At 57.3% G+C, this 27,618-nt stretch overlaps 1 protein-coding gene across 6 annotated transcripts in view; it reads right to left on the bottom strand.

Moving 5' to 3' along the window:
- Tns1 (tensin 1) overlaps window positions 1-27,618 on the bottom strand; it is a 208,781-nt gene that overhangs the window by 180,472 nt on the left and 691 nt on the right. For 2 of the 6 annotated variants that reach the window (XM_078017993.1, XM_040267776.2), the window contains exon 1: window positions 5,325-5,435. The exons of the other annotated variants lie outside the window; for them this stretch is intronic. In XM_078017993.1, the coding sequence (XP_077874119.1) occupies window positions 5,325-5,420 (96 nt within the window). In that variant the 5' untranslated portion in view covers window positions 5,421-5,435. Of the gene's footprint in view, window positions 1-5,324; window positions 5,436-27,618 lie in introns of those variants that run through there. 6 annotated transcript variants of the gene reach the window in all.

Raw genomic sequence — 27,618 nt, forward strand, 5'->3', positions numbered from 1 at the left:
GTCCCACAGCCACAGCTGTGTCCACAGACAGAGCCCTGCACAGCCTCCTCTCCCCCTTGGCTGGAGCACAGAGCGGGACTGACTCTCTCAGAGCTCTGAGCCCACCCCCTGCCTTGGCATCATCACCTGCCTGGCCAGCCTTTCTAGCCCCTCAAGTTCAAGGGCCCTGTGGACAGCCCTAATATCCCCAGAGCCGTTCCACTCCTCTCCCCCGCCTGCGCCCACCCCCTTTGCTGTTGGCTAAGACGCGTCTCCAGGCAGCTATCTCGGGAGTTCTGAGAAATCACCTTGGAGCTTCTCAGAAACGCTGGAAATCAAACCAAAGACTAAGTCACAGTGACATTAAGTCACAGCAACTCCAGTCTATCTGGCCTCCCACGCACCCTGAAGGGGCTCTACTGCCCCTAGTCTGCTGCCACCTTAGTTACCTCAACGGGGACTGGACGGCAAGCCAATAACTTTGATGCTGGGGGTTCCCTCTGAGGAGCCCTGCCTCCAAGATTCCCCTATTCCTCTTCCAAGACCATGGGGTTCTCACCTATTCCTTAACCTCTCTCTTCAGGAAGTCCCTGCTGCTACCTTACCACCATCCTCCCTGTTGAAGGTCATCCTCTGCCCCTGCAGGTATCTCTGTGTATAGAGGCTTGTCACCCACTATTCCTCCTTCACAGGCAGATATCTCTCCCTACCTGCACATGAGTGAGTTCCTTGGACAAGGACATATCCTGTCCTTTATATCCCTAGAGCCGGGCAGACCGCAGGTGCCAGGCAGGGTTGAAGAATGAACAAATTAATCCATCCACGAATGGATCCTAGTAAATTTTCCTACTATTTTCTTCCCAGATCTCCCTTCTCTCCCTCTTGAATGAGCCTTGGGCAGACTTGCAGCCATACCCAGCCGTCAGCACCGAGGTCTTCCTGCTGCCAGCCCCTCAGGCTGCAGGCTCTCCGGGTGACTTGCTCATTCCCGGAGCCCCACCTGTGCCTGGACCCTCCCTCACAGGCAGCACACCCACAGTACGCACTGGTGGGCCATCCCAGAGCCTCAGGACCCGGCCGCCTCCCTGTGCCGTCCCACCTCCTCCCAGCCAGGCGTTTCAGCAACAGGTTGGCGTTGAATTCTGGCTCTTCCCTCTGTAAGCAGGAGACCTCGCTGCCTCCTGCCCATCCCTCTTTCCCACTGCGCAACACCAGCCCAAGAAACAGGGGCAGGACTGCGGAGCCCTGGGACTGGCACGGGGCCAGAGGTGACTGAGCAGAGCAGAGGGAAGAGTCAGAGTGCACAGGACTGAGCTCATGGCCCAGGCAGCCCAAGCCTGGCTCTCCCCTCTCCATTCCTGTGTTCCCACCTGCAAAATGGCCAGGCCCCCAGTCTCCAAGGCCCTTCCAGCGCCACCTCCGGTGGGACTAAAACTTCCCAGGCTAAGGCCCCAGCTCTGCCCAGTTCATTCTTCCGAACATTTGAACATCACAAAGTTGTACCTGGACTGTGGGGACAGCTCAGTGGAGCCCTGGCCCAGCACGCCCTGGGTTCCGCCCCCAGTACTGCAAAAAAAGGAAAAGTTTGCCCGTCCCTGATGCCACTGAACTTTGTCTCTGTCACTACCGGTGACAGAATCTGAAGGTCACAGGACATCAGAGCTGAAAAGGCCTCCACATTCACCTAAGGCAAGGATCACAGCAAGAGTCTTCAGGGGCCAGAGGGAAGCTAGCTTGAGGGGGCAGGCCAGGGGACTCTGGGGACCCGAATAGGACAGACTCCAGTTAAAGAAGATACTGTGCCCCTCAGCTCCAGACACAATGGCATGCACCAACACGAGCCCTATCATCAACTCTTTGGATCTGACATGAGAAGTCCCAAATCTATAATTTTTTTTTTTTTTTTACAAAAGACCAAAAAATGCAATTTTAAGGACTTGAACATTTTTTTTCCCTTTCCTCCTCTTTGGAGGATACATTAAATGTCCACCAGGACGTTTTGATCTTGGGGCACCTCTCAGCCATCCTGCCTACTTGTTCAACAGTTGACTGCTCTGTGGTCGGCCTGCCTGAGGTCACAGAGCCATCAGAGGCTGGACTCCGGATTCCTTTCTTGACTCCCAGGTCCCAGCTTCCTCCTAAGCCCCCGGTGAATGGTCATGGTAGGACCCATGCAGGGCTCTTGGCTTCCTCCCGCAGACCTGCCACAGGCCACTTTCACCCTGGGGCCACACCTACTGCGCCTCCCTCGGCCTACAGGGTACACTGCACACAGGGTTCCTCACTGCCACCCACCCAACTGCAGAGCCCAACACAAGAGTCACAGGAATCTGACACAGTACCCTCAGCTCTTGGGTCCACCTTCCTTTCCCCCCCTAGACTCTGCCACTTTGCCCCTGACCCAGGAAAGAGTAACATTAATTAACTGTCATTTGTATCCTCTTTAAACCTCCTATCAACTCTCATTTTACAAGTGCAAACGCACAGAGAGTTTTAGCAACTTGCTGGAGTCACACAGCTAGAATATGTGCCAATGGAACCCAGAGTATTTCATTCCACTCTCCCAGGGATGGAGAATTCTCTCCCTGCTCCAGGAGCAATACAGTCATCACGCAGGAACAAGAGGTTATGTACCCACGGATGGTGCTGTGTTAACTGTCCTCTTCACTCCTTCGCAAAGGGCTGGCCCTGGGGCTCCAAGAAGGGGGTCAGCTGAGCTCAGGTCTGGCTCAGTGGAGGCCAGGAGCAGGGACACATGGAGGGAGGCCAAGGACAGTGCTACTATTACAGGGGTCAACATGAGACTGGCGGCTCTCCAGGAGCTCCAGAAAAACCAACACGATATTTAGATGCAGACAGGGTCTCCCCACTGCTCCTGGGGCTCCCCTTCCAGTTAAAACATGCTGCTTCCCCACACCCCACCCACACTCAGCCTCTGAGGTCTGGGGAGCTCAGATCCCCACCAGAGCCTCCACAGACCACTAACTAGATGTTCATTGCACAAAGGTACAGCCAAGGCGTGAATGGGGACTCCATCCTGTCTGTGCCCACTTAGTGAACCTTGGCACACCAGCCTGGAGCACCAGGCACTTGATCCCAGTGCCCACCAAGGCCCCACACGGCCAGAGGAGGTCCTGCCCCAGCTCCCACATCCACCATTCCTCTGAGATCAAGATTACTCCCTTGCACTCCAGAATCTATGATGTGCTCTCTGGGAGGACAGACAGAGTTCCAAGGACATGGACAGGTCCTGTCCAAGCCTCAGTTTCCCCAGCTGACACAGGAAGACGCACAGGCACAGCAATTTCTTCCCTCCCCCAAGTCTTCTCCACCAGCACTCTGGGTGGAGTGGGCGTCTGAACCCACCCTCAATCATTTTTAATAAGATCCTACCCAGAGCTCAGTTCCGTGATCTTGATCTCTTCCTCAGCTCTAATTTCCTGCCTGACTCAGGCCCCTCAAAGGCTGGAGGAGGCAGCTTGCGGGCGGCCCCTCATGCCAGCTCCCAGCTCCAGTCCTGGCCCCTTAGGAGTTGGAGAGATGGGCAAGGTGGCTCGCTCATCCTCTATCCCTGCAACTGAGGAGGGGGAATCGCTAAGCAGCCCAGGGTCCACTGACCTGGTCCCAGCTGGCCATTGCCCACTGCAGATTGCTTTTTCCCAAATCTGAAACTCCAGTCTTCGCATCATCTGAACTCAGAGCCCATTGAAATGTGGATGGGCTCCAGCCCTGCGCTCCTCAGCTGCAGCGCCTGCCTCCCAGCCAATCCCTGGGGACAATGCATTGTGCTGGAAGATTTCAAAGCATACCTTGGGTAACTGGAGCAGAAGCCTGCTGGCACATTTCCCCACTGCGGAATGTCAGAGAGGGAAACTGAGGCTCAGAGGAAGCACTTGGAGAAAGAGCTAGAACTTCAGGTTCCCTGGGAGTAGGAGAATCTTTCCCATCCATTTGGATGGGAAGAATGGATACTGGGAGGAATTTCTCCATCCCTAACCTGCCTAAGGGTCTACAAGAGGGAGGTCCATGCTGAAAGGGGGGACAATAATAATGAATATAGCCCTGACTTTTATTGAATGCCTACTATAGAGTAGGCACATGTTAAACACTTTAAATGAATTATCTCATTGAATACTTGCCATACTCAATGACGTTGATATTTTTTTTTTTTTAAAGAGAGAGTGAGAGAGAGGGGGACAGAGAGAGAGAGAGAGAGAGAGAGAGAGAGAATTTTAACATTTATTTATCTTTTCTTAGTTCTCGGTGGACACAACATCTTTGTTGGTATGTGGTGCTGCTGAGGATCGAACCCGGGCCGCACGCATGCTAGGCGAGCGCGCTACCGCTTGAGCCACATCCCCAGCCCCCGACGTTGATATTTTTAATGTCCCTATTTTACAGATGAGAAAACTAAGATACAGGCAGATTATGCAACTTTCTGGAGTCCACGGTTAATAACTGGGAGAGCCAGAATTCACAGCCAGGCAGGCTGCCTCCACATCTGGCGCCCTTCACCAGATTAGGGTACTGTCCCCCATCTGGAACCCAAGGGAGTGAAGAGATAGGTCCAAAATCCAGGGACCTCCCTCTCTGGAATCCTAGTTCTGGAGACTGCTGTGGGCTCTTGGTCATGCTCTTGGGGTCCCCCTGCCTCTCCAGGGGAGAATTTAAGATTATGGGCAGTGTTTTCTGTGGCTTTGTCCCCACTTCCACCTGCTGGCCAACATTCCCCACCCCCACCCCCTGAAGCACTGTCAGGGATCTCTCTAGAAGGATCCCAGCAGGTCCATTCAACCAGAACCCCACCTACAGCAGGCAGGTCCTGCCTGACCTCTGCCCAATAACGGCGCTGCAGCTCCCTCCCAGGGCCTGGCCATCTCTCTGTCCAGTTCCCTGTTCCCTCCATTCTCCGGAAGAGATGGGAAGTCCCTCCTGAAGCAGCTCACTTTTGCTCCAGGCCTTAAGTCTGGGGATAGAGATGGGTGCATTTCCAGAATACACCTCCTCTTCCCACAGAAATTTGAGATGGTTTAAAACCCCCAGAAACTTTCCTCTATATCCAAATCTCCCCGCCTTCCCAAGACTGTGGTGCTCAGACTTCAACTCAAATCCAAGATTCTGAGGGCTGTGCGCTGGGGCAGAGGGACAGCCACTGACGGTTCTGGCTCTGGGCAGCGAGAGCAGGGACTCCCCAGGAGTCCCCAAACTCTTATGAGAGCGCAGTTGACAACGCCACGATGGTGTGTCCCTTAGTATAGGAGGGTGATCAATCAAATCCTTTGCCTAGGAGCCTGGGATGGAGGGGGGTGCTGAGGGTTGGAAAGCCAGGTGAGGCAGGCGTTTACCTGGCTGCGGAAGCAGAAACGCAGGGGCAGGAGGCACGAGAAGAAGTACTGGCCCCATCGGACCACGCAGGAGAAGCACCAGCTCAGCCGAGTCATGCTGCCCCCGAGAGTGTGCCTGGGGCTCACGGGTCAGTGGAGAGGGTCCAGCTGCGCCTGGGCGCCCAGTGGGGGGTGCAGGAGAGGAAGGCGAACGCCCTGCTCCCGGGATCTCCCGGATCCTTGGCCCGGAGGAGCAGCCCGAGCGTCCTGCACCCTCTAACGGGAGAAGCAGGGTGGCGGTCCCGCGGCGCGGTCCGGACCTGGCTCCATCTTCGCGTAGCGCCTCACTGGGGACACGGGCGGAGGCACGGCGCTTCCACCCTTGGGGACTTTCTCCGGCGGCTCCCCTTCGGTTCCCCTCCGTGGCGGCGTGCCAGCCTCCAGCCTCTGCCTGCCTGCTTCCCCGGCCGGCGGGAGGGAGAGGCGCAGCACCCCGGGAACTTCTGAGCGCGGGGAGCGCGCCGGAGAGGCAGTGGGGACCCGGCAGAGGTGGTGTCAGTCTCCTGGCGTCTGCTTGTGGGAAGGAGCGGCAGCGGTGGGAGCCCGGGTGGCGGTGGCAGCATTGTGCTCCACGCTGCAGTGTGTGTGTGTGTGTGTGTGTGTGTGTGTGTGTGTGTGTGTGTGTGTGTGGATTCCCTCCAGATCTCACTCCAATTCCCATATTGCTCCCCAGAGCATAATGTGATTAACTTAAACGGAGGCCTCCGGCTTCCACCACCAAGGCAGAAACCGCCTTGCGCTGGGAATGCTCATGGGGACGCTGCGCACAACCTGGACCTCCGTCGCGTCTTACTGCCCACTCTGATCCTGGCCACACCCGGCTCCTGGTGGGGATCGCTCTCCAGCAACTCGGGGAGTGGGCGCTCAGAGGACTCACAGCTCCCCAACAGGTTGCTAGGCAGGAGAGCGATGTGCAGCCTCGGGCTAAGGCTGCACCTCCCCTCCCTGCCTCTTCCCATTTCTCTCTGCCAGGCCCCTAGGCCACCGGTCACCAGAGCCTTCCCTGCCTCTGCGACGTCCTCCTCTCAGGAATGTTGTTGGGGTCACCATATTGAGATACTGGAACTAGAGGAGGGGAAGAAAAAGGGGGAGACGGAGGTGCCCGACTCTGGAGAGAGGTGAACAATCAGAGACGGAGAAACAAAGGGACAGAGCCAGGCAGAGACCCGCGAGCAGACCAGGGGAGCTGGGAGGGGAGCTTCACCCCCAGTTCTGTGGCTGCCGAGAAGCTGGCAGGCAGGGAGCCAAGCCCAGGGAGAAAAGGGGCGGAGGAGCTGCACGGGCCTCTTCCGCAGCAACAAGGCCGCTGGGCGCCAGCCAGACCCCTGCCAACCATCCCCGCGGCTCTATTCCCCGCCTGCGCTTCCCCGCATCGTCTCGTCTCGGGCTGGCTTTCCCTGCAGGCTGCCTCCCTGCCCCCTTCCCTCCCTGCTCCAACCAGGGCCTCTTTCTCAACAGGTAGGCTGAGGGCCTGGGGGGTTCTTGCTAGCTCAATCCTGCTTCCAGTCTCTCCTCTGCAGCAGCAGACCCCTGGGGCCCTGCTCCAGGTGGGCTTCTGCTGTCCACCCAACAAAGCAACAGGTCCAGCATTGGCAGGGACACTGGGCAGGGACACAGAGGCAGGCCAGCCAGCCAGGGAGGAGGAGGTTGCTGCTGGTGTGCAGACAGAGATGGGCAAAGTCGGACATGAGGGCGCCTCACCTCCTAAAACTCCCCCAAGCAAGGGGACCACCATCACCCCCACCACCACTCGAGCCCTGATGAAAGCTGGAGGGGACTTCAGGGAGGTCAGTGGAGAGAGAGGTGGCATGACCCTCACTAAAGCTAGCCCGTCCCTAGCAGCCTGCCTTTGTCCACACACACCATTCCCAGCAAAGGGTCTGGCTCTGCCCAAACCTACTCCAGGCCTGACGGGGGGCCTTAACTCCCCAAAGCCACTACCACCACCTTGGGACAGAGAAAATAGATGAGGCCTAAGAAACGAGAAAATGGGGTTTGAGCCACAGTGGAAGGAACTTTAATTGAAAGGAATCCCTTGGATTTTTAAGACAAGAGGAAATTTTTCAGATAAGATTGGCTGACATGTTCCCCACCCACCCCTGCCACCAGCCTGAGGGAGAGAAAGGCAAGATGACTCTTTTCCCCAGAGGATTCTCACTGCCCCCAACACTTCCACCCTAGGGAATGTACCCAGGAGTGCTCTGTCACCAAGCTCTATCCCCAGTCCTTTCTTTTTTTGAGATAAGGTCTCATTAAGTTGCTGAGGCTGGCCTCAAACTTGCAATCCTCCTACCTCAGCCTTCCGAGTTGCAGAGATTTCAGGCGTGCACCACTGTGCCAGGCTGTCAGAGGGTTCTTAAAGTCTTCTCAGCACTTAGGTTGGCAAAGACACTCTACAAACATAGAAGGCAGAAGGGAGGGTCGAAAGGAAAGGGATTCAGCCCTTCTCAACATGAAGGTCCTACGGGAAGGGCTCTTCCCATCCAGAAGTTTCTTAAGCCAATGACCCCCTGGAGAGAGGGAAGAGTCTAAGGCTGACTTGAGTTCAGACTTGTTACTGCCCAGCCTTTCCCTCACAGCCTCTGGCCCCATCATGCCCCAGGTAGCTTCATGCCAGGGGTTTCAAGCCATGAAGGTCAAAGTAATCCTGCCCCATGACCTGGATTCTGTTTCACCTCCAGGAGAGGTCCAATCCTGAGATAATACCTGCAGAACCTCCCCACCCCGCAAAGCCCTTCAAGAACCTCCCAGCAAGTCCTAGTGAGAATTTTCTTCCTCTTTCACTTAAGTTCATGGGGTGGGAGTAAGGGACTTCCGGTTCCAAAAGGTCTTCTCCCAGTCTTCATCTCTTTTCTCCCTCAAAGCCTTCAGAGCACCAGAGCCTGCATCCAGCTGTGGTAGGTGCTGGGTACATCTTCCCTCCCTCCGTCTCTCCCTCAGGCCTCAGATCCTCAAGGACAGAGAAGAAAGGCTTCCCATAACTGACCAGATCCAGGACGCAGGCCCAGGCACCATGAATTGGAGGTGTGTGTGGTGTGAGGGAGGGATCAGGCCATCCTGGATAGGACCCTGTCTGCCAGAGGCCGCAGGTTGGACCCACAGACAGACCTTTCTGTAGCTCCCTGTGTGGGCCATAAAGCTCTTCCCCAGTTTGAAGAACTGGTCACCAAGCAGAGGAGGACCTCAGGGTTAACTGGTCCTCGAGGAATTCTGTCCCCTGCCCTTGCAACATGGCCTTCTCCAGGATCCACTCCCACGGGCCTCCCAGCCCTGCCACCCCGGCTCTTCCTTCCCCCCCTTCTCTCCTCAGCCCGAGCCGGGCCGGCCCACAGGGCTGTGCGGGGTCTGGCCAGGGATGGCAGGAGAAGGCATGTTTCCCACCCTCCTTGTGTTCACCTGCCTGAGACCTGGACTCTGAGTGCAGGTCCCAGCCCACAGCTGGGGGGATGGAGGCCCTATTTTCAGGGAGGGGTTTCTCTGGCCCTGCTTCCCACGTTTCCCAAGGCTCAGGAAAGATAAGCCAAGAAAGAACGGGCACCTCCCAGAGGCAGCCGGCACAGGTGTTGGGAAAACAAGAGAGCAGGTGATGGCCCCCGGGCCCCCGGGGGCAGCCCCCCGGAGGAGGGCCCACAAGCCCAGGTAGGCACAGAGCGTCCTCTGTCCCCAGCCATCATGGCCATAGTGCCCCTGACTGGTTTTGTCTGGAGGGGGACAAAGGCAGCTCCTGTTAAGAGAAAATCACTTGGGGCATCTGATCGGAGGCTCCGGGTCTCACTTTCACACCCAGAGAGAGATGTGCACACACAGCTCCCCTGGGACCACCTCGTCCGTCCTTCTCCCTTAGAGGGGACAGCTCTGGCAGGCCCCTCCTCCTGCCCCCACCCGCCATTTGCTCAGAACCAGAAAGGGAGCGTGTCCCTAGCCTCTACCTCAGGGATCCCCGTCTCCTTAGGGTTTAGTCTCCCAGGCTGGACTTCCAAACCTCTCAGCCCAGCCCCAGGATGGGTCTCGCCAGCTCCACCCACAGGTGACAGCCAACCAGACGGAAGTCCACCTCCAGCCCTGGTCCTCTCTCCACACAACACAACGAGGGCTCCTGCTGAGCTGGGCCCATTTCGTGTGGACTTCAGTGGCAAGGGGTCCCAGGGAAGGCTCTGCCCACCCCATGAAAGTCCTTGGACTCCCTGCATCCCTGTCTGGTGACACCAGAATGTCCTTCATATCACTTAGCACTGTCCCTGTCACGGATGTATCTGATCACTTCTTCACCATCTCTTCTCCGCCACCAGAACGCCAGCTCCAGGGGACTTGTCCGTCATTCCTGCCTTAACACTGAGCAGGTGCCCCGTGTGTGGGCAATAAACATGGGAAAGAAGGGATGGAGGGAGAGGGCCTTTCCCGTTTCCACTCCACTGCCCAACAGCCGCGGGGATTGTCAGGTTCAGGATTCTTGTAGCTACGGCAGCCAAGAGGACAAGGTCTTCATGCATCTCACTCCACTCACCCCTGAGCAGGGACTTCCTGCGTCCCTGTTCTGAAACAGCTCCCCAATATCCAGTGTTGATTCCAGTTAAACTTGAAAAAGATCCGATCCTTTCCCCAGCCCCTAATTCACAAGAGGACGCACACCTGTAATCCCAGCCGCTCGGGAGGCTGAGGCAGGAGGATCGCGAGTTCAAAGCCAGCTTTAACAACTTAGCAAGGCCCTAAGCAACTCAGCGAGACCCTGTCTCTAAATGAAACACACAAAAAAAAGGGCTGGAGATGTGGCTCAGTGGTTAAGTGCTCCTGAGTTCAATCCGAAAGAAAGAGAGAGAGAGAGAGAGAGAGAGAGAGAGAGAAGAAAGAAAGAAAGAAAGAAAGAAAGAAAGAAAGAAAGAAAGAAAGAAAGAAAGAAAACGCTGAAGCCCTGAGAGGGAAAGTGACTTGCCAGGGGTCACACAGCTAGAAGGTGCAATGCAAGAACTAGATCAAGTCCTCCGTTTCTGGTTCATTGACTTTTTACAGGACAACATTGCAGCTAGAGAGCAGAGAGGAGGGTGGAGGGAGGCCATGTCTTCTAGAGGCACCCTGAAGAGTTAAGTCCACGGGTCCTCTCTCCCTTCACCACCACTAACTCAGGTCTGTGATCTCTGACAGACAGGAAGTTCCTCTTGATATCTAACCTCCATCCCTCCCTCTCAGATTCCAGACCATTTCCTCTTCATTGGCCTTGTCTGGGGAAGGAGAATAGCATGGTCGCTCTCTTCTGCACAATAAATGCCTTCAGACACTGGCGGCTCATTATTCAAGGCCCCATCCCCCCACCCCCACTCCTCTCTATTCTCCAGGCTGAGAATCCCCAGTCCTCTGGGCCCCTTTCCAAATGACTTCCATCACCACCCAGCAGCTGACATGATAAACGGTGGGTGGGGGAGGAGTGGGGAAAAGACTGGCCTGATGGTGGGTATCGATCCACTGGGGAACCCAAGGCCAGGCCTCCCTCACTGGGCAGCTGGAGGTGGGGAAGAAAGGGCAGGGCCCTGAGGTCATCCCGCTCCCCCTGGGTTGACCATCGCAGGGCCCCGCATGGAGACTACTGCAGACCTGGGAGCTGGGCTGCTGGGTCTGAGCCCAGGACCCGAAATGAGATTAAAGCAGGGACTGTCTAATTGATTCGGATGGAACCGGGAGAGAGTGAGATGAATGGAGGGTGCGGAGGAGAGAGGAAGGAGGACTGGGAAGGGGACCTGGAGGGCTGGCCTGGGAAGTCCCACTGCACAAGCTAATGCAATCACCAGGCTCGCCACCCGCTCCCAGGAAGCCAGCCCACTGGCTGGTCTGACGGAGAACTGGACACACTGGGCGGAGGGTGGTTGGGTGTGGGAGGCTCCAGGGAGGGAAGCTGGCTTTAAGCTCCCCGTCCTCCTCGGAGCCCAGATGACACAATAGCAGAGACAGCGGCAGTGACTGCAGAGAGTCCAGGAGGGAGAGACAGGCACAGGGAGGCAGAGCAGGCAGATAACCAGGTCCCCACCCACTTCCAGTCCAGCCACTGCCTCCCCTCCCCCGTTCTCCAGGCTGAGACCTCCTCCCTCCCAGCTCACTGCCACCCTGTCCCCTTCCCCTGGGTCACTCACTGGGCACTTTCCCTGGCCCATGTCCAGCCCTGCGTTTCTGCAGTGTGAGGAGGGGGTCCGGGAATAGGACCCAAGGACAGGGCCACTCCCTGCTCAGCCCAGGCCCTCAGCCTGTGTCCTACAGATGTCCAAAGAACTAGAAGGAACGAGGCTGGGAGGAGCCAGGTCGTAGAGACAGATCCCAGGTGGCTGCAAGACTGAGTTGAGGACCAGAGGAAAGAAAGAGCCCCCAAGTGAGACAGAGGGAGAGGAGGAGGCCGTGGGCTGTGTGCGGGTGACAGGGAGACCAGCAAAGCAGAGGGCAGGAGCGAGCTGGAGGTGAAGCAGCTGGGCGGTGGTGGACGCTCCTGCCCACCTGCCAAGGGCAGCCAAGGCTGAGTGAGGGGAGGGGAGGACAGGAGCGGAGAGAAGCCACAGGGTGCCAGCCAGGAACCCAGGCCTGGAATCACACAGTCATGGCTTCAACCCCGGGCTCCAGAACAGCAGGGCTGGGGGCTCCTGGGGACTCCCGTCTCTGACCATAGAAGGGACTGACCCAGAGGGAGCCTGAACTGAAACCCTCCAAGGTCCAGCTGCAGCCGCTGTGGTCAGGAGCCAGACACCCAGGGCCAGGGATTGCATGGCCCTTGCCCCTGCCTAGGAGGCCACAGTGGGGACAGGCCCAGAACAAGTTCCTGGGGACTGCAAGCCCACCCAGATGTGCGTCCCTCACCACTCCTTAGAAGCAGGAGAGATGACACCTCAGTGCCCTGGATGGACTCTGTCCTCCTCCCCAACCTTGGATCAAAGCTGCAGACTTCCATTTTCTTCCCGGGCTTGAATGGCATGATTTGACTTCCTCTTCTTCCCACCCCAAAGGTCCCAGACCCTCCATGTAATCGCTTTGAATCCAGCTTCTGGTTCCTTCTATTCCCCCTCTGTCTGGGAGCTTCAGGACAGAACAGGGCAAGCCCGGCCCCGGCAGTCGAGAGAGGTCTGTGAAGCAGGGCAGCCCAGCCCCGCCACGTCAGGGGCCTTCTGCCACTGTGGAGGGACCAGCTCAGGACACAGTCCCTCTGGGAGCCGCAGTGTTCTCATCTGCAAGATGGGCACCACTGTGTCTGCCTTTACCTCCCCAAGCCGTTGAGAACACCCCAGGAGAAAGCCCAGGGGAGCATCACCTCCAATGTCCCTCCTCTGACCTCCCAAAGACAAGGAGACGGTACAGAGCCCGCAAAGAGGCCAGGTCCAAATCCCGGGTCTGGCACTTGGGTTCTGTGTGACCTTGGGAAGATTGTTCCCCTGCTGTGAGCCCCTGTTTCCTCTTCTGTAAAATGGAGAATCCTCACTTCATGGGGTCATGGTGCAGACTCAATGATTTGAAAATGCCTGTCACCCGTGTGACTCATCAAGGTGCCCTCGGGAGCTCAGGACAAATACCTCAAGAGCCCAGGGCCAGGACAGGTGCCCTGGGCAAGTTCACCGCCAGCCCTTCCTGGGTCTGCCAGCTGCACACTGCCCACGCACCCCCACGGGACAGTGCTCTCTGACACAACCCTGGGCCAGAACTCCTGTCTGGAAAACACGTCCACTCCCACCGTCCATGGACAAGGGACCCAAGAAGAGGGGGAATGGAGAATGCTTCTCAAGCAGAGGAGAGAGAGGAAGAAGCCCAGCCTGATGCCCAGGGCTCCCCACAGGACAAACAAGAGGAAATGGGCCAGGACTGAGCAGGAGTGTTTAATAAAAAAGCAGGCGACACTTCCAACGAGGCACCGCACTCCCAGAGAGGCCTGTGTCCACCCTGCATCCCACCTGCCCCTCTTCTAAACCCAGCTGAGGTTGCACCTTCTGCTTTCCGTCCCTCAGCCGAGTCTCAGCATGGCAGCCCCTCACACCTCCAGAGAAAACCAGGCAGGGCCTCCTCCCCAGGCCCGGATCTCCAACCTCATGGCCCACACCCTCCGTATGGATTCCCCTGCAGAAACCCAAACCTGTTCCTGTCATCCAGAGCCATCTCAGATCCCCTGGGGGACACCAAGGCCACTTCCCTTCCAGGCAGCTGCTTCCATCCCTCAGAACTCTCCCCGACCAGGCCCGCACCTGGCCAGTCGCCCTTGACAGTCCAGCAGCCGACAGTGCCCTTCCTTTCTGACTCTGGGAGGGGGAGTGGAGCACCCAGGCTGAGCACTCTGACGGACAGGGAGGGGGATTAGAGAGAGTCCCTGGCCATTGTGGACCTAGATGCCATTGCCAGCACACAACATGGTGAATGAGCTGATGGCCAGGGGATTCTCTGCCTGGTCATCTTGACCAGAAGGAGAGGACAGTTCAGGGGCCAACCTAAAGGTGAGGATCACCCCAACCCTCCTCCACAAGCCAGGGAAGAGGCCTCATGGGGCCTTTCCCAGGTTGGGGTCTCTTTCTAGGCCCCCAGAAACCCTCACGCCTTTACCCCTCCCACTCCTTCTGCAGGGGCCTTGCCCCATGACCCCCAGAGAGGACACCCTGCCTCCTAAGGGGAGAGTCTCTCTGTGGATACAAAGAGCAAGAGAGTCCCACGGGCGAGCCCATTTATCAACAGCAGGGCGTCAGGTCCGGTGGCTTTACAGTTCTTCCTAGACAGACTCCATAGCCTCTAGGTCATCCCATCTCTCTGGCTTCAAGCCCTGGCAGATGAGGAAGTACTTCCTAATGTCTGACCTCCTCCCTTCTGCAGTTTTCAAGCCCAATTTGCTCTCACTCACTATCCTATGAATGAACTCAAGGTGGTCTCACGCTCACCTGAGACAACCGACCGGGGAAGAAGAGAGTGGGGGAGCCCAATCTAGGTCCAGCGAAGGAGGCAGGAGGCCTAGGTCCTGGCCCTGGCCACCAGGCCCAGCTGAGGGCGTGGCCACTGAAAGGAAAGTGTCTGCTCGCTGAGTGTGAGTGGCGGCCAGGCCTGATCCTGTCCCGGTGGAAGAGGAGGGACTCTGGGTGTCCAACAAACCCTCCAGAAGAGGAATCCTCCTGCCCTGCCGTCTTCCTGGCCTGGGCCCCACCCACTCTCACAGGGAGCATGCCCGAGCCCAGAGAGGTGAAGGGGCAGATGGGACAGACATGTTTCCTTTCAAAACCCCACAGAGACAGTCGTCCTGGGCTTGTTGTTGTTGTTTGTTTTCCTCTCTCTAAAGCACAAGGAATTCTTTGCCTGGAGGGAAAGAAAGGACACCACACTGGAGCAGATGCTGGGGGCAGGTCCAGCCCTGCAGCTGCAGAACTGGGATTCGCTTCCACCCAGCAGGGAAAGAGCCACAGCCCACGCTCGCTCACACTCGCCCGCGCATGCTCTCTCTCTCTCACACACACACACACACACACACACACACACACACACGCACCAGGCTCCGGGCCTCCCTGGGATTCCTCAAGGACAGGGCAGAGTCCCCCCTACCCCCACAAGGGCTCCAGGGCCCCCTTGCCGCCTCCCAGCCCAGTCCCTGGAATCACTTGTTAGATAGTTTGATGATCACCCCGACAACCTTGTCAAAATTCTGGGGTCTGGAGAGTGGTGGGCGAGTGGGAGCCCCAAGCCCAGGGACGCAGAACCTGGAGCTGCTGGGGTCGGCCAAGAAGCAGCCGATTCACAACACAGCCCCCAAGGGCTCAGGACGGGCCACAGCTACCTGCAGGCAGCGGGTGAAGGCGAACCTGAATCAGGAGGAGGCAGAGCACTGGAGGAGCAACAGGGGTCCAGGGCCCTCCCTGACCGAAGGAGGCAGGAGGCCTAGGTCCTGGCCCCGGCCACCAGGCACAGCTGAGGGCGTGGCCACTGAAAGGAAAGTGTCTGCTCGCTGAGTGTGAGTGGCGGCCAGGCCTGATCCTGTCCCGGTGGAAAAGTAGGGACTCTGGGTGTCCAACAAACCCAAGAGGAGAGACCCACAGATACTGACCAGAGCCACCCCCATAAAGCAGCCCAGCCCGACAGCCAATGGCAACCCATCACCCTTTGCCACCCGAGTTTAGATACTGAGGGGGGGAGCCCAGGCCCCCTCCCAAATCTGAGGAGCAGTAGAGAGAGCGACTGGGCAAGGAGAGAGAAACAGGATGGGGACATAAAGACAGGGTCAGCATGAAACAAGAACAGAGGCTGGTAAGGGAGGATATTCAGAGGACCTCGCTGTCTGGATAACCTTCAGCCCCTCAGGCCCCCGCAGAGCCCCATTGAGCCTGGGCTCCCTCTGCGCCTGCTCTGCCCTCCTCGCCACCTGGTAGGTGGCAAGGCTGTCTTCTCTGTCTCTCAAGCCCAAGGACATCTAAGTGAGGAGACCAGAAAGGGAATGGAGGCTGGAACTCAAGGAGGGTGGGCAGAGGCCAGGAAAAAGAGAGGGGAGGCCAAGGGGCGGAGCTTAAAAGGCTGCTGCCAGGTGAGACTCCGCATGGTACCTCTGGCCTGTCGCCCACCAACCAGCATAGGTTGTCCAACAACGGAGGACAAGAGGAGAGGGGAGAGGATGTCCCTTTGTCCCCCTGCACCTCTAGGTGGGGAAGCCATCGCTTCCAGAGGCAGCGCCACTGCCCAGAGCCTAAGGTGCTCCTGTCTCCCTCCAGCTGCAGCCAGTGCCACCACTGTGACCTCCGGCACTGTGCCTGCGGTGTCACGGGCTGCTCTTGGGTTCAGGCCCCCACACTTACCAGCGAGGAGTCGGGGCGCTTCGCCTGCCTCTCTCTGCCCATGTGTGCCCCGCCAGCCCCAGGAGGTCCCTCCCAGGAGTCACTGGGGCCCTCCAGACTCCCCACTGCAGCAGGGAAATGGGGAGCACCCAGGGCTCCCGCAGAAGGCGCCCTGGGGAAACCATGAGGGCTCTCGGGGCGGCCCTGCCTCTGCCCAGACGCCCCGAGCACACCAACTGAGTCTATTTTTAGCCAGCGGGCAGCCAGCCACCCAGGGCTACCCGACGCGGCGGGGTCATCAGGCCCGGCAGGGTAAAGGGGAGCATGTGGAGGCTGGGGCTCTGAGAAGACAGCACCCCCAGGGGAGGCCCTGCAGAGTGGGGGAAGGGCCGGGAGAATGAGGCCCAGGACAGGGAGGCAGAGGGCAGAGGGCCTCCCTGGGACTGGTAGTTAGGGGCTGAGACAGGGCCTGGCCGATCTCTCTCAGCGCCAAGGAAGGCAGATGCCAGGGTGAAAATGAGGGACGGAGAAGGGGTAGGGGAATGTACAGAGAAAGGGACGGGAGGTGGAAAGACAGGGAGAGGCCAAGGTGGTGGGGACAGGGGACAGACGCCCTGGCCACGTCCATAATGCCCTCTGCCTCAGCCTGCTCCCAGGCCTGAAGGCTCTCCTCAAAGTAACCCAGCCTCCTTTCTGCCCCACCGAGACCACTGCGCACCCTGAATCCTTTCCAGGCCCCTCCCCGCCCCCCAGGTTACGTATAACCCAGCTGGGACGTGGACACACGCACTCACACACAGGGCCTCCCGGGAAGAGGGGACAATGAAAAGGGGAGAGGGGTGTCCCTTTGTCCCCCTGCATGGCCTTGGGAGCTCAAATCCACACAAAGAGCTTCACAAAGGGCCTCTGGCTCCCAGAGGGGGAGATAAATGGGGGTAGGAGGGGGAGGGGCGAGGGGAGACCCCAGAGCTGGAAATGCCCCGTCACGGGGTCTGGGAAGCAAGATGGGGGCTGTTCTCACAGCCCAGAGGCATCTAAAGAGCTCAGAGGGCAGAGATGGGAGGGGAGTGGGCTGCAATAGTAATGGGGGAAGGGACTCATGCGCTCAGGGGGGTGGGCAAGCAAGCCGGGCCAGGAGTCTCTTCCCGGAGGTGGGGACAGAAAAGTGCCAACACACTGCAGGCAACTAAGGGAGAGCAGCTGCGCAAAGGGGCCACCAGCCTGGCTCCACCCATCCCCAGACGGTAGAGGTCACAGACTCCCCTTCCCTAGCTCTGGCAGGAAAAGGGGGCAGAGCCTTCAAGGTTCAAGGTCAGGACCCGGTGTTCCAGGAGGACTGACAGTGACTTCTAGTTACAAGTGGCCACAAAAAGCAGAGGAACCCCTTCCCACTAAGAGGTTCAGGCCGAGGGGCTGCCTGGCTGAACAGGTGGCATGAGGCCAAGAACCCTGACCGCACTGGCAGTGGTGAGCCCCGGCCACCCGTCCCTGGCCTCAGCCCCCGGTCTGTGAACTAGGGTAATAATGTCTGCCCCGGTCACTTCTCAGAGCTGTCCTGAGCAATACATGAGGAGGTTTTAAAGCCGTTTATTATCATTATCGCTGACTGACTTTCTGACAAGTCAGAGACCCCAAACCCAGGGCTCTCCCCATTCCCATCCCCTGAGGGTCTCAGAGGTAAATCTGATGGCCAAGTCAGCAAGTGAAGGGGTCAACCAGATGACACCGAAGCCCCCCTCTTTTTTAAGATTTATTTTTCAGTTTTAGGTGGATACAATATTTTTTTATTTTTATGTGGTGCTGAGGATTGAACCAAGTGCCTCACAGGTGCTAAGCGAGCGCTCTACCACTTGAGCCACAACCCCAGCTCCCAGAAGGTCCCTTTCAGGGAGAAAAGGAAATTGTTTACCGAGCACCTACTACATGCTGGGAACTCTACAGACCTTAGCCACCTCGATCTCCTCACTGAACCCTGCAGGGTAGGTGTTACCATGCCCATTTTGCAGATGAGAAAACCGAGGCTGGCAGATTAGTCATTGGTAGAGCTCACACTTGCCACCAATCAGCCAGACCTCCAGGCGCATGCTCTTTCCTCCCTCATCCTGTTGCCATGATTCTCTGAGCTCCTCTGCCCACCCGTCACCCCCAGTGCCTGAACTCCAGAGAGGAGCTCCCAGGACAGGCTCCTCCTCCCACCCACCCCCAGCTGACCTCAGGACTCAGGCTCCCAGACTGCAGAGGGTGACAAAAGAAAGAAGGGACACGCCAAGCAGGGCAGAGTGCTGGCTACGGGAAGAGGGCCACCTACACACTGTGTCCTGGAGCAGAGCGTGCACTGTACTGTGAAGCTGGCTCTTGACAGCAGCCCAGGGAGGGGCTCCGTCCTCCCACTTCACAGCAGAGGAGGCTGAGCCCCAGAGACACCAGGACGCATTCGGCTGCCCCTCCCCTGGGCCGCACAACCTCCTCTTGGAGCAGAATCCTGGGGAGGTAGAGCGGAGTCCTAGAGGGCCAAGAGGACCATTCCATGTCCCCCAGCTTGCTGCCTCCAACACGCCGCGCCACTCCCTGCTGCCTCGCTGCGTCTCCGTTAGGAGGCGAGGGAATAAATTAGCCCTGCTTAGCATATTGAGTGGCTGGGGTTCAAGAGGCCGTCTGGGTGCCTCACACATCTCAATGCAGTCTGCTGCCTGCTGCAGGGACAGGGAGCTGAGGAGGACAGTGCAGGGGGGGACAGTCTGGCCCAACTGGGCCTGGTCCGACCTCCCACAGATGGCCTCAGCTCAGTGCCCAGAAATATCCACTCCTGCTCCAACCTCATTCCCCTAATGGTGCTGCAGCTTGGCGGCTGCTCTGGGCACCCCTGCCCCACACTCGGGCCAGCCCAGGCCAGCCCAGAGGACGGCCAAGGTCAATGTTGGGCGTCCCACTTTCCTCAGGCATGAACTTTGGGGTGGGAGCCTCTGTCCAGGGGGGATTCCTGAATTCCCCCACCTGGGATCCTCCCTGACCAGGGCACCTCGGCCTCAGTTTCCCCCTCAGCACTGAGACAGCCCACGGAGAAAGGAGAGGTGGCAAAGACCAGGCGGGCAGCGCTCTGCCCCCAGCAGAACGGAGCAGGGCTACACCAGGGGACGCAATGGAGTCAAAGAATAGTCATTTCCTGCCTCATCCTGTTGCCATGATTCTGTGAGCTGCTCTGCCCACCCGTCACCCCCAGTGCCCGAACTCCGGAGAGGACCTCCCAGGACAGCCTCCTCCTCCCACCCCCACCCCCAGCTGACCTGGCCATCAGACGGGGCGAGCACGGGCCTGGAAGGCAGCCTGACAGACTGACATCCTTGCTCTGGATCTTCGGGAACCCCTGGACCCTCCCAACCCCGCTGGAGTCCGAGGCCTGTGTTTCCACAATGTCATGGGAGTGCGTCTGGTAGACCCCCTGCATCAGGGAGCAGGATGGGCAGGCCTGCGCTGCGAAGCCCACTGCTGTTTGCAGAGGTCACGCCGCCCACCACGCTCCCGGTCCCACTGCCGGCAAAGTTCAAGGCCTCGCTGAGGCAGCGGCTCCTGGGACTCTGGGCGCTTCTTTGCCAGCCACCTTTGCCCCACAGGTTCTCTGTCAGCCTTGCTGAGTGCCCTCAGCACGCAGGCAGCTGGCAGGCTCCCTCTCCTGACCCCTCCTTCCCCCAGGGTCAGATTCACATTGCAACCCGGGCTCTCCAGCCTCCTGGGCTCCTTCCTTTCCAGCAGGCATCTCCCCGGATACAGTCGTCACACATGCGACCCTGTCTTATTCCTCAGAGCACTTGGACTAACGTAGTCACTCAGCAGTAATAACAACGATGACCAATGACCGGTGACCGATGACCAGTGAACGATAACCAGTGAAAGATGACTGTTCTGCATTAGGTGCTGCAATATGCCCCTCGCTCTTCTAGATGTTGTGAGGGCAGTGGAGGAAGCTGAGGCACAGAGAGGTTATTAATAGACGCATCAACACCCAGCCCTTGAGAGGCAGAGCCAAAACTGATGAGTGCCCTCCTGACGCCCTCTGTGCAGCCACCTGCTCAGGCGACCCTTCCACAGCAGAGGTGCCGCCCTTGCCTGCCTCCTGCTTCTGGGGACAAAGAAGAGGATGGAAAAGGGCCTTGAGGTCCTGAGAAGTAGCCAGACAACACACAGGAGGAAACAGGGGCAGAGCACAAGAAAGACTGGCAGAGAGAACGAAGGCAGAAGGGAGACCCGAGGCCAGGAGGAGAGCTGGCTTTGTCCCAGAGAGTCCCAGTCCTGCAGAGTGCAGGGACACTGGGGTGGAGACCAAGGGAGAGGGGAGGCAGGAAAGGTGGCCTGGAACACCTTCCGTTGGCACTCCTTGTCAGCCCTCGCACCCTGCTGGGCTGTGGCCAGAGGGAGCCAGGGGGACTCCGCAGTCCTCTGCTGTGGCCCATGTCCTAGGCTCCACCCGCCTCGCCCCTCCACTCTGTATCTGCCACCCTGTGGGGGCAGGACCCACAGGCCTGGCGGGTACCCGGGTCCCAACAAAGCCAGGCCTGTCCTCTGCCCAATGTCCATGGGAGTGACACCGGGGCTGGGCAGCAGGTGAGCAGAGCCAGGAGCTGGGGCAGAGAGCCAGCAGCACGGGGAGAGTGCCTGGCTAACTCCTAGCCTGCCGGCCTGAGTTCCTGGGGCTCTGGGTTGGGGCTGAGGGTGGTAGAGGTGAAGTCAAGGACAGGGAAGGACAGCCAAGCTCCGGCTAACGGAAGAGGGACTTCAGGCAGACACAGCTCCCCCACCCTCTGTGGTGCAGCCAAGCGAGGAAGAGCCATTGGCAGATCCAGGGCTCATACCACCCCTCCTGCCTCCTCTACCCTGTGCTGGGATAGTTTAGAATAGAGCCCTCCACAGCCAGGGGGGCCCACCTCTTTCCTGGCTTCTGACCCTGCATCTCTCCTCTGCCCTGTACTGCAGCCACCCGACCTTCTGCTCCCTGAGTGCACCCCTTGCTTCGTGCCTCTGGGCCCAACGGAAACGGCCTTGCCTCCCTGTGTCAGTGAACGCATCTTCCAGGATCCTGTTCAAAATGTCACCTCCTCCATGCCAGCTTCTCAGTCTCTTCAGGCAAGACAGGTCGGTCCCAGTTCTAGAACCCGGTGACACCTCACACACACTTCCCTGGCACATGGGCACATTGTTGGCATGATAATCTGCCCCACCCCCACCCCCAGAGCCTCCCAGGGGAGGAGCAGGGCTGACTCAGTGCCTGGGCTTGCACAAGTCCCCCCAAGTTCATGTGCTGGAAACTTGATCCCCGATGCAGCAGTGCTGGGAAGAGAAGCCCCCTCCCTCCCTCCCCCCTCCCTCTGTTTCTCTTTCTGTCTTCCCTTTCTCTCTCTCATCTTCCCCCAAGTGATGAGGCAGGAAATCCCTCACGGATGTCAGCTCTCAGTCTTGCATTTCCCAGCTTCCAGAACTGTGAGAAATAAATTTCTGATCATTAAAAACCATGCAGTAGGGGCTGGGGTTGTAGCTCAATGGTAGAGTGCGTGCCTTGCATGGTGAGGCATTGGGTTTGATCCTCAGCACCACATAAAAAAATTAATAAATAAAGGTATTGTGTCCTTCTACAACTAAAAATAAAAAATCTTTTTAAAAATTATCCAGTAATCCCAGCAACTCTGGAGGCTGAGGCATAAGGATCATAAATTTGAGGCCAACCTGGGCAACTTAGTAAGGCCCCATCTCAAAATTTTAAAAAAAAAAAAAGAGGGGGGAGGGTATCTGGAGATGTAGCTCAGTGGTTGAGTACTCTGGGATCCATCTCCAGCTCCACCACCGAAAACCCCACAATTCCCCGGTCTCAGGGGTCCTGTTACAGTAGTATGACATAAACTAAGGCACTCAGTAAGCCCATGTCTGCACATGCTGCGTGGCAGAGGGTGGGTGGGTAGGAGAGGGGGAAGGTTCAGGATGAAGGAGGATGTGCACAAGAGAAGATGCAAGTGAGGGAGCTGGGTGGAGAGGAGGATGGGCGGAGGCGAGCAGACCAAGGCGACTGAAGAGGCTCCCCCGGGTGCAGAACCAACACGGCACACCTGGACCCCAGGGCCAGAGAGCACTGAGCCCTGAGGATGTCATCTGTGGACCCACCAGGCCATTCGTGACTCCTTTTGTTCCGCTGTGGCAGGAGAAGTGGGATGAAATGGGATTTCCACAAGTTCCTGAGAAGGGGAGCTGGCAGGAACTGAGTTTCTGGGAAAATGCAGGCACTTGCCCTGAGGAAGGAGATTCCACTCCAGCCTCCTTTTGACTGCCAGCCGCAGCTGGTCACCACGTCACATCTCCCTTCTCACCCTGTCCCACCCTGCACATATTCCCATTTGACCTCCAACCATCCAAGCTCCCATCCCCACTCCTGCATCTCCTGATATGTGCCCAAGGAGCTCAGGGGGGCTCCACCACTTCTCAGACAGAACAGCTGCACCCCGTGCAGCAGGCCACCCTGCTATTATCATTTCCACATGTGCTTGTCCTCCATTAGGGTTATTTGTCCCTTTTTCCAGAATCTCCACCTGCCCTATCTCACCATCCACCCATCGGCCCAGACACAGTCATTCAGTTGCTCACACCCACCTCTGGTCCTCTCGTACACGAGTGCATGTGAGCTCGTGGGCGTGGGACCTTGGGCAACCTTTATTGAGCATCTATGTGTGCAAGTCCTTCTCTAAGTTTCTTGGATACCAAGTTCACTAAAATTTGGTTATGGCCTGAAAACACTGGCTTATAGACTTTCTGAGGAAACAGACTTATGAATGGTTATCACCAGAAGCACCCCGCAAAGCACCCCATACTCTTCTACCCTTGGCCAAAAAGAACACTCGAGCTGCGGCTCCTCCACCCCCTTCCTGGCTTAGGTTTGGAGGTCTAGATTCTTGCTCTAGGCTCTACAGCTACTCAGGCCAGGACAGGGAGGGACTGGACAAAAGCACCAGGGCCAGGGTCTCTGGGGATGGAAGTTAATTTAGGGATCAGAACTGGGACAATCAGAAAGGGGATCTGGACCCTAGACATTGCCTGGGTCCCTTTCCCTCATCACCACTTGGCCTCTGTGACGATGGCAGCCTCTACTTCCCATGCACAGGCTGCTGCCCCTCCGGGGGTCTGCCTTAGCTTGCCTGAGGTTGGCACCAGGCTCTGTCCTGGTACCAGGGGCCCTTGGCAAGTTCATACATCAAACAAGGAGGCAGTAGCTGGCTTCTTGCCCAACCGGAAAGGGGGAAGAAATGGAAGGTATGGCGCTACCCTAGCCTCTTGCCCTCCTGCCCTTACCAGAAACCACACTTGTCCCCAGACAGGGGATAAGGCTGAGAGGTGGTCAGCAGATCCCCCACATCTCGCTCCAAGGCAGCTGCTTCTTCCTGTCCTTCCTGAGCCCCACACTGGGGCTGAAAAGCAGTAGGAATGATGAGAAGTCCTACAAGGGCACATATTAGGGTGCCAGAGAACCTTCTCTCCCTCCCTGGGATAGTGCCCATGCCCACCACCTGAAGCGCTCCCTGGATAGAACAGTTCCTCCCATTCTTGAGATGCCTGGGTCTTGCAGACCCCCATCAACAGGGAAGCAAGCATGCGCCCAGCAGAGCTGCTCACAATAACCCCACAACAACCAGGTGCCTATCAATGGCAGAAAGGGTAAATCAGCAGTGGATCTTCACACAATGGAACACCATCAGCCACGGGACAGAACCATCTACAGCCACACACGAGAACATGGAGGGAATTCACAGCTGTGATGTTGAGCCAAAGAAGTCAGGCACAAAAGAATACCTGTGACGCACTCCACTTAGAAGAATTGTCATGACAGGTAAATCAATGCTGTCGGAGGTTGGCGTTGTGAACGACCCTTGAAGGGGAAACGACCGTTGAAGGGGATTAATGACCAGCAGGAGGCTGCAGAGGCACTTCTGGGGGCTGAGTTTCCATTTCTTGGCTGACCCATGGGTCTCAATCCCATGGATATGTGGGTGTGTTCGGTTAGTGGAACACGTGTCCACTTTTCTGTATTTATGAAATACTTCAATAAACAGAAATGGAGGAAGATCTCATGGTGCCTTAACAGCCAACATGTTTGTAGGGTGGGGAGTCATCTTACTCCTCTCTCCTGCTTCTCATCCCACTCCAAACCATCTCTACATCCTTCTTCTCTGATCAGCCTTGGCTCCCTGGCCTTACCATCTCTGATCCAAAGGACTTCCTCTCCTGCCCAGGTTCCCAGCTCTGACCCTCACCCCTGTGGGGCTCATGGGAGTAGTCAGAGAAAATCTTTTAAGCCTTTGTAAGAACTCGAAACCATCCTTCATCTCAGGACCCTCAAGTATGCTGCTCCCACCCTCCAGGATGCTTCTGCTCACTACCATCTGCTACACTCCAGCTTCCGGTTGAAATGCCATTTCTGCACGTTCCAGACTAATCCCTCTGTTATCACTGCCCACCATATCCTTCACCTTCCCTCCAGAGCACTATTTCCAGGAATGCATTTATTTGTGCTATTACTTGATTCCATTTCTCCCACTGGATTGACAACCCCCCTGGGGCAAGAACAGGGCCTGTCTGCTCTCTGCCCTGTCCACAGCTCCTAGCTCAAAGCGAGCCTTATAGCAGGTGCTCAAAAATGCTTGAAACAATGCTAAATGAATGGGTGGCCAGGGAATGACTGGGGAAGACAAAAGTTGCATCTGGGGACAAAACTCCCACTTGTGTAGGCCAGGATATCTGGCTTGTGATCTGGGTTCCACCATTCATTGTGTGACCTTGGGCAAGTCACTCCCCTTCTCTGCACACAAGGGTGGATGGAGCAGGGTCGTGTGTGGGCTTGAAGGGACATGACACTGTACATGTGTTCAGTGGCTGTGTGTGTGTGCACGTCTCCCTGGGAAGAGCATCTATAGCCTTGATCAGATTCTCAAAAGGATCTAGGACCTCAAAAGGTTCAGAACCACTAACCAAGATCCTTTTTGGCTCTGGAGGTCTATGAGTCTATAACTGGTCTATGATTCTCTGTTATGGGAGTAAGAGGAAGACCTTCTGTCATGACTGCAGGACCCCACAACAGGGATGCAGGAGAGACTGAAGGCCCTGGCCTCCCCAGAGCCTCCTAAACTCAAGTGGAATATAGCTGAGGGAAGCAGAGACCAGACAAGCTGACCCCAGGGGCTGGTTTTGGGAGGGAGGAGAAGAATCAGTGTGGAATCTCTTCCCCTCTGCTCCCGCCACCATCAGACAAGCACCCACTTGCCTTGGGATATGGCACAGAGCTAGGAGGCGAGGCTGGCACCTAGAGATGCCCGCCAGGCCCCCTGGCGTCCAGGTCAGAGAAGATTTGGCGGGAATGCTCAGGAGGGGTGCCAAGCCTCACCCTCCTTCCTCCAGAGGCTGGAATGCGGGGCTCAGAGTGCAGGGTAGCTGAGGGAGAGAGAGAGAACCACTTGAGAGGGGCAGGGTGCACGGGGTCAGGCTCTGACAACGCAGAACTGGGGCTCAGGGGCCCAGAGCCGGTGCAGGCAGCCCCTCCTCAAAGTGGGGTGGAGGAGCAGGCCACAGATTCAGATGAGGAGAGGAGAGAGAGCCAGGAAGCCTGGGGACAGAGGACAGTCGGCCTAGAGGGTGAGCCAGGCATCATGGCAGCAGAAAAGGGCAACATGGCTTGGGAAGGAGGGAGCAGAGCCGCAGGCTGGGAACGTGCCCGGCCTGTGGCCCGGGGTAAGAAGCTCGGTGTGGAATGGCCGTGGCAGGAACGGCAGCATGTCTGCAGCAGGCCCTGGCTGCCAGCCCAGACGCCTGGGTACTCCTGAGCCCTGGCTCCTGAGCGGGTGAGAGTCCACGTGATGTTTATCCGCCACAGGAACGTGGGTGTCACACCTCTTACAGTGAGCGCCCAGGTGACAGGCTGCTCTTTCCTGGGCCACGCAGTCTCCTGAGAGTTATCCAGTGAATGGGGGTCTGGGTTGGGGAGCACCGCCAGCAACAGCAGCCCCCACTGGAGCCGGGCCGGGGCACAGGGCTGGGATGGAGTTTTATCCATGCAGATAAAGGAAGGAGTGAGTCACAGGGAGCTCTCCAGAGGCCCTGGGAAACTAGCTCATTCGAATGCAGACAGACATCCGTCCCCATCCCTGTCCCTGTTGCTGTCACACACTGGCACATGCACGTGTATGCACATGTGCACATGCACATGCACACATGCACACACACCCCTCCCCTCCCACTCCCTGTCCTTCATCACCCACCTCCAGTGCCTCTGGTTCCTTTCCCCATCTCAGCCCCAACTGCCCTGTCCCTGCCCACCCTCACATGGCCCCACAGGGACTGGCCCCATGTCAAAGTTGGCCATATTGGGGGAGGCAGGGAAATAGGAGGAATAAAGGAAACCCACCGAGAGTCCTAAGCCCACACCCACAGGTCTAGGTCTTAAGACAAAACCAGAGAGCAAAGAAGTCTTGGGACAAGTCTGAGAAGCAGGAGAGAACAAGGAACTAGGTAGTCTCAGTCCCAAGGAGCTTCACCAAGCCAGGGGACAGGAGCAACAGCAAAAGCATTGGTGTCCAGGGGTCAGAGGTACCTCCCATGGTTCTCTGCACCAACACCAAAATGCCAGAAAATGAGCTCAAACTTCCAGAAGGACTTAGTTTGGAAGTTGGTTTGGAAGTTGGAGTTTGATTGGAAGAACTTCTAGGCCAAGAATGATCTAAGATAGGAAGAGATAAGAGAGAGACATTGTGGCCTCTGCTCCCCCGATACCTCTGAGGATTAAAGAGAGTTCAGGAGGCTCTGAGGCAGGACAAGTGTCCTGATGACTCTGGAGTAGCCCCTCAGTCTGTGAATCCTGCCATATCACCTCTGTTCTCCACCAAAACCAATAGCAAAAGTCTGAGGTGCTCAATCCATACCCTAAAGCTCTCCCTCCTTACCCTACCTTTAAACCAGGCTCAGGCCTCCATCAGAATTATACTAGGACCCAAGTCACTATGAGGGCCCAGAAAACACTACACCCTGCAAGCTTGTCCCTCACCATGGTTACTGGTGTGTGTGACAGTTGGGGCTAAAAGATGGAGGGTTCATTTATAAGTGTCCAGCCCTGTGCCTGCCACTGTGGAGTGTGGCCACAGACATGCCATAATTTGTGCCCCAGAGGAACATCTAATCAGATGGGGCAGAGAGGCCTCTTGGGCATGTGCAACACACACACACACACACACACACACACACACAGACAACTGGCTTCAATGGCCACCGCTGAGGAGGGGTCTGGAATGTGGCCACGGGTGCATTTGAGCCTCCCCCTCTTAGAACCTCAGGTGAACGAACATAAAACACCAGCGAATCTAGATCACAACTCAACCAACAGATCTGGGGAAGTGAGCCCAGATTCCACAGAGGGGCTAGGGTGGAGCTGGCTAGGCCATAGTGACCCCAAATTCCTCCTCCACCTCTTCCCAGGGAAATCC

This window comes from Ictidomys tridecemlineatus, chromosome 7 (genome assembly GCF_052094955.1).
Source record: "Ictidomys tridecemlineatus isolate mIctTri1 chromosome 7, mIctTri1.hap1, whole genome shotgun sequence".
Classification (NCBI taxonomy): domain Eukaryota; kingdom Metazoa; phylum Chordata; class Mammalia; order Rodentia; family Sciuridae; genus Ictidomys; species Ictidomys tridecemlineatus.